This window comes from Raphanus sativus, chromosome 1 (assembly GCF_000801105.2).
Source record: "Raphanus sativus cultivar WK10039 chromosome 1, ASM80110v3, whole genome shotgun sequence".
Taxonomy (NCBI): domain Eukaryota; kingdom Viridiplantae; phylum Streptophyta; class Magnoliopsida; order Brassicales; family Brassicaceae; genus Raphanus; species Raphanus sativus.
In genome coordinates this window covers 1,304,128-1,318,956 of record NC_079511.1, presented here as the reverse complement: position 1 = coordinate 1,318,956, position 14,829 = coordinate 1,304,128, and the positions used below count along the sequence as shown (strand labels likewise).

At 37.0% G+C, this 14,829-nt stretch overlaps 4 protein-coding genes across 5 annotated transcripts; 3 read left to right on the top strand and 1 right to left on the bottom strand.

The window, feature by feature from the left end:
* Window positions 1–1,081: 1,081 nt before the first annotated feature.
* On the top strand, window positions 1,082–2,211 carry LOC108840652 (chitinase 10). Its single transcript, XM_018613482.2, has 2 exons — window positions 1,082–1,570; window positions 1,665–2,211. Exons 1-2 carry the CDS (start codon window positions 1,125–1,127, stop codon window positions 2,032–2,034), a joined length of 816 nt encoding a protein of 271 aa, XP_018468984.1. The 5' UTR covers window positions 1,082–1,124; the 3' UTR covers window positions 2,035–2,211.
* Window positions 2,212–4,615: 2,404 nt separating this feature from the next.
* Window positions 4,616–7,239, bottom strand: LOC108829642 (protoporphyrinogen oxidase 1, chloroplastic). The gene is made up of 9 exons (XM_018603529.2): window positions 6,763–7,239; window positions 6,487–6,672; window positions 6,328–6,412; window positions 6,084–6,231; window positions 5,916–5,996; window positions 5,550–5,721; window positions 5,294–5,453; window positions 5,117–5,220; window positions 4,616–5,034 (listed from the first exon to the last, which is right to left on the bottom strand). The coding sequence occupies exons 1-9, from the start codon at window positions 7,141–7,143 to the stop codon at window positions 4,735–4,737; spliced, it is 1,617 nt and encodes a 538-aa protein (XP_018459031.1). The 5' UTR covers window positions 7,144–7,239; the 3' UTR covers window positions 4,616–4,734.
* Window positions 7,240–10,573: 3,334 nt separating this feature from the next.
* Window positions 10,574–13,079, top strand: LOC108853669 (transcription factor HFR1). Of its 2 annotated transcripts, none has more exons than XM_018627089.2 (5): window positions 10,574–10,726; window positions 10,844–11,207; window positions 11,321–11,455; window positions 11,615–11,680; window positions 12,560–13,079. In XM_018627089.2, coding segments are annotated over exons 1-5 (885 nt in total). In that variant the 5' UTR covers window positions 10,574–10,724; the 3' UTR covers window positions 12,878–13,079. The 2 variants fall into 2 exon arrangements, with proteins under 2 accessions (XP_018482591.1, XP_018482598.1); XM_018627096.2 differs by having other exon boundaries at window positions 10,604–10,760.
* A 447-nt stretch (window positions 13,080–13,526) lies between these two features.
* Window positions 13,527–14,829, top strand: LOC108842191 (germin-like protein subfamily 2 member 2). Its single transcript, XM_018615032.2, has 2 exons — window positions 13,527–13,698; window positions 14,142–14,829. Exons 1-2 carry the CDS (start codon window positions 13,587–13,589, stop codon window positions 14,684–14,686), a joined length of 657 nt encoding a protein of 218 aa, XP_018470534.1. The 5' UTR covers window positions 13,527–13,586; the 3' UTR covers window positions 14,687–14,829.

Sequence of the window (14,829 nt, the reverse complement as noted above, 5' to 3'; positions counted from 1 at the left end):
AAACTGGTAAGTTTTTCTTAATACTCATGAATGACTCCACATGATTCCATTCATTAAAAGCATTCGAGTTACAACCTATGTTTACGAAGGTAAAAGAAAAGAAGCACTTCTAAACAGTAAAAACGAAAATAATGATACAATTGTATTAAAGCTTTAATTCTCAAAAAAAAAAAATTGTATTAAAGCACCCTTATTAAAAACAATTATCTAGCCTACAAATGATTTACCATCATTTTAAGATGCTCATAACTAGATAATAATATAGAACTTTGATATGGAGGAATTAAGACATAAGTTTGAATGAGCTGTAAGCCTATAACATATTAGTTTAATCACCATGCATGCACTTGGTGATTTGAAACTAATTTCTTCATACTTGATGTATTTTTCTATCAGATATGTTTTATATGATATATCAAGTAGTTAGCCGCCACACTAGAAACTTTCATGTATTTTCTACATCAATTGAAAAAAACCTATCGGTCTTTGACAATTCACTCTCATACATCACAAACGAGTTTCAAAAGCAAGAGAATGGGTCTTCAAAGAATAAAAACTCAATTGATATTGTTTAATCGATACTGCGCCGTTGACCGATAAAGGATCGTCAGCCGAAGTGATTGTAGATCGTATTTATAAGTCGCATTATAATGTTATACACACTGTCTATATCATTCGATGATTATGTTGACAAGTTTATTTGTTCTTAACCAACATTTTAATTAAAAATATTTCATTTTCGTTGAATTTCCTGTTTATTGCCATGTTCCCAAAGACTCCGACTCCAATTATTGGGTTTATTACTTAAGGCCAAAATGATTATACATAGAAGCCAAGAAAATGTAGTACCAAAGCGCCATATGGTACATGTAGATCAAAACAAAAGTTAGTGGATATAAAATAAACGTTTTCAAAACAAAAAGTCGTAACATGGAATAAACATCAATTACTTAATGGAACAAAGCAGTATGTATACGTATAACGAACTTTCAAAGTTCAAAGCAAGAGAAAAGATAAAGTCGACCCTTAATGTCAAAGTCAACTCTTTACACAATTCTACATCTATATAACGAACAAAAAACCTCGTTCTTCTTACACAAGAAAACACCAAAATCCTTCTAAAAATGGCTCAACACTTATCTCTTCTCTTTTGCCTCTTTCTCTCATTCTTCTCAATACTGTTTTCCAACCAAACCGAGGCTACCACAGTCGCGCGTCTGGTGCCAAAATCGCTTTACGACTCAATGTTCATCCACAAGGAAAATACTGCTTGTCCAGCAAATGGTTTCTACACTTACGAATCCTTTGTGAAGGCAACGAGGCGGTTTCCAAGATTTGGAAGCATCGGATCCATGGAGACACGAAGACGCGAGGTGGCAGCGTTTTTGGCTCAGATTTCACACGAAACAACTGGAGGGTGGCCAACGGCACCGGACGGACCGTATGCTTGGGGGTTGTGTTTTAAAGAAGAAATAAGTCCACAAAGCAATTATTGTGATTCTTCTAATACTGAATGGCCTTGTTTCTCTAACAAGACTTACCATGGTAGAGGTCCAATTCAACTCTCGTGGTATGTTTATTAATATTTACTTACTCATCATTCATTCATATTTCAGAAGTAAATAATATTATATTGATCTCAATCTTTTTTTTTATGAATAAAGGAACTATAACTACGGACCGGCCGGTCGAGCTTTAGGATTCGACGGTCTAAGGAATCCCGAGATAGTGGCGAATAATTCAGTGATAGCTTTCCAAACAGCACTTTGGTTTTGGATGACGGAGCAGAGTCCCAAACCTTCGTGCCATGACGTTATGATCGGTAGATACAGACCTACAGAGGCGGATTTGGCAGCTAACCGGACCGGTGGATTCGGTTTAACCACGAACATTATAAACGGCGGTTTAGAGTGCGGGATTGCTGGAGATGGGCGGGTCAATGACCGGATCGGGTTTTATCAGAGATATGCTGGGCTGTTAAATGTAGGAACTGGGCCTAACTTGGACTGTGAAAACCAGAGGCCCTTCGCTTAAATAACAATTTGGTTGACCCAAGATTTTATTTACTTTGAATAAGCAAAAAAGGTTAAACATGTATGCACATGCATTGTGCCCACACATGGATGGATTTGATTGAATATTGTCTATTTCCTTTTTTTATTTTCTATGGATCATCTTTCAATTTAATGTGATTTGGTTTTAATTGGCCAACTATTACCTACAAAATTTATTGGGGGCAAAGTTATACCAATAGTATTCTTGATGTTAAACTAGAACTAAAATTATCTAAAACCTCCTAACTCTTTTCCAACACACAAAACACTGTCTTTTTCCATTGTATTCATGTTTTTATTTATATATTAACATATAATTTAGAGTACTCATTTTTTTGTGGTCCAAGAAATTCTTGATGTAATTTAATATGATTCTATTTTGCTAAAATGCAAGTATGATCTGCTTTCTAATTAGCATAAAAATTCAGCCAATAATTATATTTTCAAAAATTCGAATCTAAATTAGTGTAAAATAAAATACGTAAATAATAGATTAATTGAAAGTTAAAACGTACTTATTTTTTTATTTATTTAATTTTGTCAACAAACGTACTTATTTCTCTCATCACGCGTTTCTCTCTCATCAAACGTACGTATTTATTTAAAAAAAAAAATCATTTCTCTCATCACGCGTTTCTCTCTCATCAAAACTCGAAGAAGAAAAAACAAATCGCCCCATCTTGCTCCGACGTTCGGAGGCACCGGTGGTCCGTCGGTGTACGTTAGCTCCGGCGTCGGAGGCGCTTCCTCTCCTCCATCTCCTTTTTCCTTTGCTTCATCCCTTTGTCTCCTCTCTCCTTCAACATGTCAACCCTCTGGTAAAGCTTTGAAGTCGGAACCCTAGATCCTCCCGGGGGGAAATAGCTCCGGTGGATTAAGCCCGATCTGGAGATAAGACGAGATGGTGAGTGTTTCAAGGCGGTTGGAGTCGGCTTTTGCGGTGGAGTCTCGTCAGATCTACTTTTCCCTGTTTTAGATCTGGTCGTAGCCTTCGGCGGTGGTGGCGCGTGTGTAGCGGTTTTGACTCTCCCGGCTTGAATCTACTCGATTCTAGCTTGGTGAGGTGTAGCAGTTGAAGGTTTCTTCCCTAGCTTTGGTGTCTCGGCGTGGGCGTTCTTTCTCTCTGCTCTCAAGGCGGACTTGGAGCTTCCTCTTCAAGGCGTGAACCGGTGTATTTTCTCCTGGCGGTGTCACTTGCAAAATCCCGGTGTTGCGTGCGAGGGTTTGGATCTGCTCCAGCGTTCGAGGAATGGTTCTTAGGCGTTGGCTTTCCATCTCTCTCTCTGGTCTTTGTCTCCCTCTCTCACGGTTCTGTCTAGTGATGTTCCTCCTCCGGGTTTATGCGCATCTCCCGGTGTGTGGGTTCGAGTATTGATCTTCATCGGTGTGTGGGCTCTGGTTCCTACCGTCAGAGTCTTCTTTCTATCTGCCTCCAGTAAAGAACTTGCTCTAGTTCTTAGGGTAAGAATACGCGAGGGGTCTGGTCTTGCTTCGCCGGTCTTCGGAGCCGTCAGTTTCTCGGTGGTGGCGTATTTTGGTGTTCATCTATCCCGATGGTGTAGCGGTCTTGTGGTTGCTTCGCCAGGATGAAACCTTTTCTTTTAGTGCAGGTACTCTCTCATTACGACAGGATAGCTTCCGCAGCAAACCCACTTTCTGCGGGATTTGGCAGTTCTCGGTATGCCCCTAATCCCTTCCTCCATTGTGAGCTTCACAGTGGCAACTTTATAGCAAGAAGGCGAGATTGGTTGCGAGAGCACCAAACCTGGATTAACAAGCTCAGTGGTGAAGTTGACGTCGTGGTCCGGGGTTGCTAGCCACGACCCGACTGTGTGCCCTTCGAATTCCTAGCCACAAGTATGGTTGTACCAATTTTTACTCAATTTCAAGTTGTAATGTGTTGTTGTAAAAATCCCAATTGGGAGAAATCAATGGAAATCTTATGTTTAAAAAAAAAAAAAAAAAAAAAAACGTACTTATTTAATGTTCATAAAATAGTTAGAAGCAAGGAACAGCTAGATTTGGGGCGAGATATAAATGCGAGCTAAAAAGTCAAGCCCAAAAAACACTTGCTACCCAAAGTTTTTAAGCGTTCCATTGGATTTCCTCGTCCGTTGGATTTGACTAGAACAAAACCACCGTCGTTAGATTAACACAGTGGGCGCCCACTTTTTCTCTATATATTTGCATCACTTGGGCAATTAAATCTCCATACCAAAAACCTAAAAAGAGAAAGAAGCTTCCTCAAAGCTGATCATCATCATTCATCTTCAATGGCGTCAATTGTGCTTCTGCTCACACAGATCCTTCACCCTACAAACCTCGAGTTTCCTCCTTCTTCCTCCATGCTGCTCACATCATCACCATCTTCCCCCCATTACACGCAACAGAAATCTCAAAGACCCACAACAGTTGACACTATCAAGATGTCACCACTTCACGAAGATCCTCAAGATTCAAGAGTTATGATCGATTTCTTCTAGATTTAACACATCTCTCTCTCTCATTCCTGCTTTTGTGTGTGTGTTTTTCCTTTTTTTTTTTGCTATTTTGGCCACAACTTGTAGTAATACATTATACATATAAATTTACTCAATCATAGACTTGTCTTTTTCACAAACAGAGTGTTCTTAAAGTCAAAACTGCAATCTAGTCAAATCGTTGTTGCGTAATGGTTACATTACTTGTAAGTGTACCTCGACATGAAATCGTTCACTTGAGTCGCGGTTTCATAAGCACATTCCACACACCGACCCAATGCTACACCAGCAACGTAATTTCCACCCAAGAATATGCCCTCGTGACCAGATGACGAGAGAGATGCTTTCGCTGCGTCTACCAAATCAATGTGACCTATCAGGAACTGAGGAATGGCTTGAGGCCATACTCTTACTCCAAGTACAAGTGGATCGGTCGAGCTTGGCTTTATCAGCATCTTCCTCAAGTCTCTATCTACTGCTTCCACTAACTCACCTTCTGACTGCAAAAGAGAGCAAAAATATATATGTGAACTTTCCAGATATGTTTTGTCTTGAAATTCAAGAAAACATGTTTATTAGTACCTTTGATAAGATCCCAGTGTTGGTAGTTCCACCGATGTAGTTCAATAACAACACTCTTCCAGGGGGTGCTCGGTTAGGAAAGAGCGATGAACTGTATATCGTTCCTGCATAAAAATCCAACTATGATCAACGTTGTTACTTCTAGCTTAGGGGAAATAAAGGGAAGTTCAGATATACCAAGAGTTTCCACTTTTTGCGTGCGCGGATGCAACTGGCCGAATCCTTTTAGTTCACCATCTATTAAGCATTCGCTACGGATTGCTTCTTTGGGGTATGAGATGGATACTGCTGCAACTGGTGGATAGTAAAGTTTTGAGAGCGCTTCAGCTGCAGAATCCTTGAAATAGACCATAGCTTCAGCAACTTTGTCATCAAAGTTTAAACCAGTATATAATCAACTCGCTCATCTAATTTGACAGGAAAAGAAACTTACAGAAAGAGGGCGCAAGAGACTACTAGCAACATGAGATGGCACAGTCATCACAACACTTTTGCTCTGTACAGTGACTATTCCCTCTGGAGTTTCGTAGGTTAAGCTATATTCTCCGTTGGCCAGCTTAGTGATACTTGAGAGCTTCCAAGAAACTTTCACCTTGTTACCCAACCTGCCAAAGTTAATCATAATAAAGTTTTTGCATGGTTTTCCTCAAAAAGGGTGATAGAGAAAAAGAAGCACAGGTTCACAAAAACAATATTTAACGTAAACACATTAATTGATGTTGCATTGTTCTGCACAAAACCGATGAGCAAGAAAAGGCTCAGATTCATTTACTACATTTGATAGAATACGATACAATACCTTGCAGAGATTGCCTCGGGCAGCATTGTGAGTCCTTTCCTGAAAGAACCAACAGTTTGGCCCTTTGGCTTTGGCAGGCGCCTGCATTATCATGTTGACTTGAGAGGTTTTACAGGAGCATGTAAAAAGAGAAAGAAAACACCCATGTAATGGTTTTGCATTACTCACGGGTCTCGGGTTGTCTTGGGAGCTTTATTCCTCGCTTGAATTGCCTTAAAAGCACCACCTATGATGCTTCCACCATTCTCCTCTAGTTTCCAAACCTTCCCAAACGCTGCTTTCATACTCAGTTTCGCAGGATCTCCCGCATAAACACCTGAATGCACAGGAAAATTCAAAAACACCTCACCACGTTATAAACAAAAGAAGGCTGCTACACGAATTCAAAGGCAACTACTTTTACTCACACTACCTGAACAAAAAGGTTCAATTAAGCGCTCAAAAACCTCATCACCAAGATTACGCCTTACAAACTCTTCCACAGATTCCTCACGACCCTGTCACCTTAAGCACATGAGCAAACTCCCACCACATAAAACACATAACTTTATCCAGCTCTCAGAGTACGAACCGGAGGTGAAGGTCGAATGCCAATGGCACCAAAACCAGCTCTAATCTTCCCTCGAATACTCATCAAGTCAAAGAAAGGCAAGTCCGTTAGCTTTGACGGAACTGGCCTCAGCTTCCCATTCCACAACACAAACCTCGGCGCAGTAGGATCTCCCAACACTAAATCATCCTTCAAACCACTATCTACCTGCAATTTAACCACAAAACCAATTCACTAAACCTAAAATCCACTAAACCAATTCCAACTAAACCACAATTTTCAGTTACTAAACCGTACCACCATAGTGAGCATAGGATCAGACGGCTGGAAGCTATTGGGACCTTCCTCCCATAGAAAACCTTGCTCCTCTCGTGTGATGATATTCCCTCCGACTCGGTCCTTCGCCTCCGTCACTATCACATTCTTCGCAGCGTCCGGGTGCTTCGTCACGAGCGCCTGCGCAATGCACAGGCCGCTGATCCCTCCGCCGACGATCACGCAGTCCGCCGCGACGGTTTTACCTCCTCCTCCGCCGCCTTCGATTGTGGAAGAGCCGACGACGGATCCGCCGGATACGGAACAGTGGAGGTTGAGAGGCTTGTAGTAAGGACGCGAGCGAGGAAATGGATTTGAGAATGGAGATAGAAACGGCTGCGGACGGAGAAGAGATAAATCCATGGCGATCGTCCGCGAGGAAGGAGAAGTCTCGATTTTGTTTGTCAACGACACTTTATCTCCGATAAGGTGTTCTCGCTCACCTGTGAGATTTCCTCATAAGGATGTGACCTTCCTTTTGGGGGAGAGGCTTTGAAACCTTTTGGCTGTTCTCTTCGATGGGCCTGTAAGCTTCGTATTGGGTTTGTTACATATTATTCGTTATATGGCCTAACTCGAAGCCCAATAAAAAGCATTTTTAGGCCGTGGCAATAAATAGCACACGTTGTGAAGTAGAGGCAGCAAAAATAGTATACAAAAAGTAACAAAATCATTGATATTGGTTGGTGCTGTAACATTATTTTGTTTTGCATTAGAATTTTGGTTATAGGTGTTTTGGTTGACTTTAATATTTTTTATTGTGATTTTTTAAAAATATTCAAAACACTAAATAGAAACTTTAAGAAACTGATTTACAAAGTCAATGTATATCATTTTCTAACTTTTTGGCTTTAAATTCATTTTGAAAATTAAAAAATAATTATTTTATAAAAGAGTTTCTTTTTAAAAGTTGCCCAGAGTTTCTACTACTACGAAGGATAATAATATCAACATCAATAGTTTGATACCATGAAAGTATCTAAAAGAAAAAAAATAAGAGTATTATAATTTCAGAATTTTGTTTTGATTTTTATTTAATAGATGAAATGTTAATTAAATGGCATGTGTTATTTAAGATTTTTAATGGGTTCTAAAATATTGTTGGAGTTGCTCTAAGTTACACAATACATGTCTTCATGTTCATCTAGTTTTTTTTTTTTTTGTCAATGTTCATCTAGTTACTTGTAACTTAACTTTTTAGTTGTCATGCCAGAAGATTTAAATATCTGACCTATGAGCTGGTGTTGAAGTTACTAAATTAGAGTACTATGTCGGCCATTAGGTCAAAACGTATAGTATTTCCTGTTTCGGCTCCATGAAAGATGATGGATATATATATGTTTTTAGAATAGTAACAATAATAATGCAAACCTTTGCCCATCATTAATTATATGAACTGTGTAAGTCTAGACTGGAACGTAATATTCCGAAAGGTCGTTGTCGTTTTAGGAGATGGAAACATGGAGTGGCTGAGGTTTTGCTTCGTCGACCTCTAAGACACCAACAAAAATGGAAAGCACTGCGTGTCAGACATACAAGCATGTCCATCACGAGGTATCACGTGAACGACACGCATTTTCTTCCTCTCTTTTAGGATTTCCTGGCCCATTTTATTCAACGCGAGGTACAGATAGTTTATATAACATTCGTTCAACATAATAATAGTAGTATTTGCTTCAATAATTCGATCACTCATTTACCCAAAGATAAAGCTGTCTTCTCTCTTGCTGGTTTGCTAACATTTACTAACCAGGTTAAAGCGTAATTTATTCTAATTTTTTTTAGGGAAACTTATTTTGAAATTATTGGAGTTTTTTGTTGTATTAAAGCTATAATGTGGACCATCGCACCTGCTCGGTATATGGGTGATGGTGACATGACGCTAAAATTCCAATAAATGTGTCGTGGGGTTACAGAAAACAAAAATCTTATTCGATATAGTATGTAGGCAATGGCCCATAGCCCACGTGGGTTTAGGATAAAACCCTAGAATGATTTCGTTTTTTACTTTTTTCTCTTTTCAGAAACTTTTTTTTTTCAGAAACGTTAAGTTTTTGAAATGTATTCTCAGCTGAAAGAAATTATCAAACATTGGCGCATGAAGATAAACTAGACCGCAGTATCATAACTACCGCTGGAATGTATATAGTGGAGAACAATATATTTAGTTAAAACTATTTTTTCATTATCTTTTTCTGACGAATAGTTTTCGTTCGGAACTTCAAATTTTCTCGATGTAATGATCGGCGACTTTAATTTATTACTTTCATTTAAGGAATACTATATATATAACTATTAATTTATATGTATTTCATTTCGTCGCTTATTAGTAAAGCATTTGTTTATGATTAAACATTTCATCGACTAAATGAAAAGTGTGGTGGTCGTGGGTCGACTATTTCAGATAAACAGAGACGGTAGACTTTTATTGCTAATTTAATAATCTTAGAGCCGATTGGACATCTGATAATATACACATATAAAAGAATAACGACGACTATTTAAAGATGAAGATAATGATTATACGTAATATAAACCATTACTCGTTTTTTTTTTGGTCAAATAAACCATTACTCGTTGTTCATTAAATTTAAATCAAAATCTCACTCAACTCTTAAGAAATCAAAATGCTCTCTATACATCCAAAGAGATATTATTATATACGTTAATATATTATATATATGCATGTGTGTCATTAATGGACGTATGCCGTCTGGATATTTTGTACCCATATTTGTTGCATTGGTAAAAAAAAGTTTGTTACTATTGGTATTATTTAGCCAAGTCTACTATTACAGAGGTACTCATACATTTAGATAATAATAAACAGAATCCTAATATATATTATATATTTCCACTTTGATGTAATTGTCGTTTTAATTACTTTAAGCTATAATTTATTTTGCATTTTCAAACTCTAACTGTAGACAATTAAAATGATATATCAAAATTGCAATGGATGTCTGGAAGTGGATCAAACAGCAAATATCTTAACCATTTTTGTGAAATCCAAAGTATTGTATTCAGGAAAAAGAAATTAATGTTCCAAAAAAAAACCTTAACTAAAGAAATGATTTAACTAAAATGACATAAATAATTGTTTAACTCCATGTATTGTATTATACCCCCTGTTCTAAACTACGCTAGGCGCTAGTCGGGCGGCGAGTCCGGGCCTAGCGAGTTACCGAAAAATCAGGGAGTACTCGGAGATTACGCGGGGTCTAGTTTTAAATACAATTTAATATATTTATAATATGTTTAGTTAATTTTAAACATGATGACACAAGTTCTTATACATAATTTTATAACTTTTTAGATAATTTTTTGAAACGATCTCTTTTCAATTTATCGAACATTTAGATTTGGGCGTGTTTGATACGAGAAAATCCCTAATGTAGTATATATGTGTTTGTTTTGGGTTAGATAACTAATTGTAACTATTTAGTAATCAATAATTATATAAATTTGTTAATAATGAGTAAAAATAATTAATCTTATTTAAAAAAAAAAAAAAAAAACTTAGGCGGTCAACGCGGGATTAGGCGGGAATTAGGCGGTCAACGCGGGAACGAGGCGGTCAAACGCGGGTCAACGCCTGGATTCACCGATTTGGCCCAACTCGCCGCGGCCACCCACCGAATAGCGCCCAGGCGGCCGCCTAGGCGGCTAGGCGGCCGCGTTTTTGAACAGGGATTATACCTAGTCCGATTGCTTTATATATAGATTGTCGGTGTACTAAAATGAAAATCATTTTTTTTTTGAAAAATAAAAGAACCATTCATAGTACTGAACGTGTCTTAACACAAGTGGGTCGCTAAAATTGCGGACAACTGTCATCCAGCTCGGGTCATTCCTATATTATAAACCAACGATATTCCATTTTCTTGGAAGTCCTCAGACAAGAACTTTCCCTAAGTTTTCATCTCCGATCTTCTTCAACTAACATGTACGTATATTAAGGGAGAGGTTTCGGAGTTTAGGTTTCTTGTCTTACGGTTTGGACTATCTTTTCTTCGGTAGTGATTCTCATATTAACCCTAATACTTTGTTTTTTTTTTTGCAGGTTAAATAAACAAGGATTCATGGAAGGGTGGAACAACGACGTTGGATCACTTGCTGTGAAAGATCAGGGTACATCAGAAAGAGCAAGAAGCGATGAAAAACGTCTTATCACTGGCTTAAAATCGAGTTACGGCTACGTTGATCATGATCAAGCAGATATTCAGTTTCAAATTGTTCCAGAGATTCATAAAGAAGAAGAAAAATCAGAGAAAGACTTGATGTTGGCTGTCCCTGATGAACATTCTGAAACTGGTGATCATCATGATCTTCAAATCAATGGCTTTTCAGATAGTTCAGATAATCAATATTATTCGAGAAATAAGCATGACAAGCTAAAACGGCGTAGTCTCGGGAACTTCAGTGATGTAAGACTAACTATATTAAATTTGACGAGTACTTCCCCTGTTGCGTTATGTATACTAACTATATTAAATTCACCGTTTTAATTTTCTTTTCTCTATAAAATTAAATTGTATAGGATGAATCAGAGGGGTTCACAAGAGAAGTTCCTACGGTGACAATAAAAGGTTTCAAGAAAAGAAGAAGAGACGATATCGATATGATGAGTAATAAGATGCATACGCTACAGCAACTCTTACCTAATTGTCACAAGGTTGGTATATTCTTGTTTATTGCTCGCTCTCTCTATTTATATATTATATGTAAATATCTGTCATGTGTATATCGTTCCATATTTCAATAAATCTTGCTTTAAGGTGCGTTCTTTTTCTGATAACCGGTGGGATGTATACGTTTTGTTTTCGATTTTCAGGAGGACACGGTTTCCGTTCTCGATACGGCCATTGAGTATATGAAAGATCTTCAATTTCAACTCCAGGTATATATATATGTTAATTACTTTCTTCAGTATATCTTTGAATGATTATATGAAATATATATATATATATATACACTCCATATAGTTGGTGGTCGTGCTAGGATAATTGTGTGTCAAAAAGGATCGTTAAGGCTTGCGAGATTGCGATCACAACTCGTTTAATTGGTCTTGTTATATGATCTAAATCGGTCCAATCGATGAAAGTTCCTATTTTATTAAGTGATTTCTAATTGATGAAACATAAGCTGCTTGGTGTTTATCACTTGAATAAAAAGAACTGGAGTTATAGGAAGATCATGTACTGTTTAGGTGGTCGATTGACTATTAGTCCTTTTAACGATCTACGCCATATATATTGTGCTTGCTTATGAGAAATTTCATGTTCGAAAGTAAACCAAGAAATAGAAGAAGTGTATTATATTATCTATATATCTGAAATAAGCGTTTTGATTTTTTTTTATTTAAGTATTTTATTTTTTGTTGTTATCCTTTTATTTTTTATGTTAAAGTGTTTTTTTATGTTAAAGTTTTTTTTTGATATCCTTTATTTTATTTATATCGAAGTTAAGGACATCTCTCAGATGAATAAATGTGATAACAATGAAATAAATCACAAGTTAGGGAATAAGATACTTTTATGATTAATTGCTAAATTTCCTTGTTTGTGTATAGATATAGAACTATAATATACACACTGATAATATTTATTTATCAGTTAATCGGCTTTCATACGTTTCTAAGTTCAATTTGAAAGCTTTACAAACATCACTTCTGTACTATAATGCCCTTTCATTCACTTGATGATCATCAATATATGTATCTATATTAGTATTTTACTATTTTATATATTCTAAATTAACTAGTAAAATTGTATTGCAGGTGATGTCTATAATGAGGATGAATCGTTATTTTGCTCTGGCGACATTAAACTTAGGAATGCACAACGACCTGGTGACGGCGATGGCAATGGCTCAGGGTATAAATCTGATGAATCAAACAACGTCGCCACCATTAATCCCGACGCCGAATTGGCCGTTGCCACCCTTTAGTAATATACCATTCCCACACACAGCTTACCAATCTCTATTTCCTACAACAGCATTACCAGCTTCTTCTACTCAATGTGTTTGCGGTTTGGCTCCTTGTTTTCCAAGTTTCCTTGATTTTTCTTCCCGTATGATGGGTGGAAGACAATAATATATAAGTTGCTACATAAAACTTTGTATGAAATGTTCGTCAACTAGGAGAAAACAAAAAAAAAATCGAAAATAAGGCATATGCACAATGTGATTTATATATTTGGGTCTTGAGTTGACCAGTGTGTTTTAAGTACATTATTTACACACAGTTTGGTGATGTGCAAAGTTTTATAATATTTTAACGGTATCATGATCTGATATACTGTTTCGTGTTGCAGCTTGTATTTTAATTGATTAGCAATAGGAATATCCATAATGATGAGACACATACCTAAAAGGTGAAAAATAAAATTTCCGTTGCTCACAGCTCAGTATGTCCACTTGCCCATACAACGACAATGTTACACAAAAGAAACCGGAAACTTGACTAATCGTTCATGTACGTGCTTACACTTCTTTTAATTTTTTTGCTAAATTACACTTCTTTTAATTGAAAGATAGATATACAATTTTCCTTATATTGAATATCGTATCGTTTAATTTAAGAATCGGTTGGAGTGAAAGACATGTCAGAAAGCTATAGTTTTAACTACTTAGCTTTGACGTACATTTCTTAGTTTGGTAAAGACAAATGAAATTTTGTATGTTTTCTCAAGCAAATGACTTGTGACTTGTCGATCGATACGATGGTCCAAGTTCTATAAGTACCTCGAGCTTCTTTTCTCGAAATCAAACTATAATCATATAATTCTTCACCTTTTTGAACCATGATGAATTCAAGAATTTTCATTACCATCTTATTATCTTGCATTATTGCTTCGATTCATGCATACGATCCCGATGCCCTACAAGATCTCTGCGTTGCTGATAAATCTCATGGTAAAATATTAGTTCCTTGTACTTTTGTCTTTTTTTTGCCAAAATACAAAGTATTACGATATGTCTGTGTATTGATATTCCTGTTCATCTTCGTAACGTGATTAGCCACAAAAAAGGTTATTATGTTCACTAACATAAATAAATTTTTGATATTTTTAATAATTAATCTACTTTTTTGATATCTCGTTCATCTTTCTTCAATTTTTCGAAAACAAAAATATATATAGGCGAAATTCCAGTTCTTATAATTTTCAATATTTGTATAAACAAAGACGTGAGAATTTCAAATCAAAATAGAGTTGACTTTATAAGAATCAGTAAGATTGTGGCTTCATAAGTCAAATACATATTTCATTATTGAATCTTGGGGTCTAGTGATTTCATCGGATAAATAAATAAACGCCTTGAGTTACATAATAAACAGCCCAATGTGCATGTTGCAGGAACCAAGTTGAACGGGTTCCCATGCAAAGAAATGTCAAACATCACATCGTCCGACTTCTTCTTCGCCGGAATCTCAAGCCCCGCCGTCATAAACTCCACGATGGGCTCTGCCGTGACGGGAGCCAACGTGGAAAAGATCCCAGGACTCAATACTCTCTCAGTTTCCCTAGCACGTATAGACTACGCGCCGGGTGGCTTAAACCCACCTCACACTCACCCACGTGCCACTGAAGTCGTTTTTGTCCTCGAAGGAGAGCTCGAAGTTGGGTTTATCACGACGGCAAACAAGCTTTTCTCTAAAACTATTAAACTTGGTGAAGTTTTTGTATTCCCAAGAGGGCTTGTGCATTTTCAAAAGAACAATGGGAAATCTCCAGCATCTGTTTTGTGTGCGTTTAATAGTCAGTTACCGGGAACGGTGTCTGTTGCGGCGACGCTTTTTGCGACGGAGCCTGCTTTGCCGGAAGATGTGTTGACAAAGACTTTTCAGGTGGGATCTAAGATGGTTGACAAGATTAAAGAAAGGCTTTCTACCAAAAAATAATTCAATTATATGCAATTGGTTCATGATGAAAACCTTTGAATTTTTTTTCTTATAAATGTTGTGGTAACTAAAAACAAATTATTACTGTAATTGACTGGTTTATGTTGGTTTGCCAAATAAAATTTATCCTTTACAAGGCAAAA

Coding starts and splice junctions, on each gene's coding strand:
- LOC108829642 (XM_018603529.2), bottom strand. CDS start 7,143: ATGGATTTATCTCTTCTCCGTCCGCAGCCGTTTCTATCTCCATTCTCA. Junction 6,232..6,327: donor AATTGAACCTTTTTGTTCAG/GTAGTGTGAGTA, acceptor CTGTGCATTCAG/GTGTTTATGCGGGAGATCCT. Junction 5,221..5,293: donor GCAAAAAGTGGAAACTCTTG/GTATATCTGAAC, acceptor ATTTTTATGCAG/GAACGATATACAGTTCATCG.
- LOC108853669 (XM_018627089.2), top strand. Junction 11,208..11,320: donor GTCTCGGGAACTTCAGTGAT/GTAAGACTAACT, acceptor TAAATTGTATAG/GATGAATCAGAGGGGTTCAC. Junction 11,456..11,614: donor TCTTACCTAATTGTCACAAG/GTTGGTATATTC, acceptor TTCGATTTTCAG/GAGGACACGGTTTCCGTTCT.
- LOC108842191 (XM_018615032.2), top strand. CDS start 13,587: ATGATGAATTCAAGAATTTTCATTACCATCTTATTATCTTGCATTATT. Junction 13,699..14,141: donor CGTTGCTGATAAATCTCATG/GTAAAATATTAG, acceptor TGCATGTTGCAG/GAACCAAGTTGAACGGGTTC.
- LOC108840652 (XM_018613482.2), top strand. CDS start 1,125: ATGGCTCAACACTTATCTCTTCTCTTTTGCCTCTTTCTCTCATTCTTC. Junction 1,571..1,664: donor GGTCCAATTCAACTCTCGTG/GTATGTTTATTA, acceptor TTATGAATAAAG/GAACTATAACTACGGACCGG.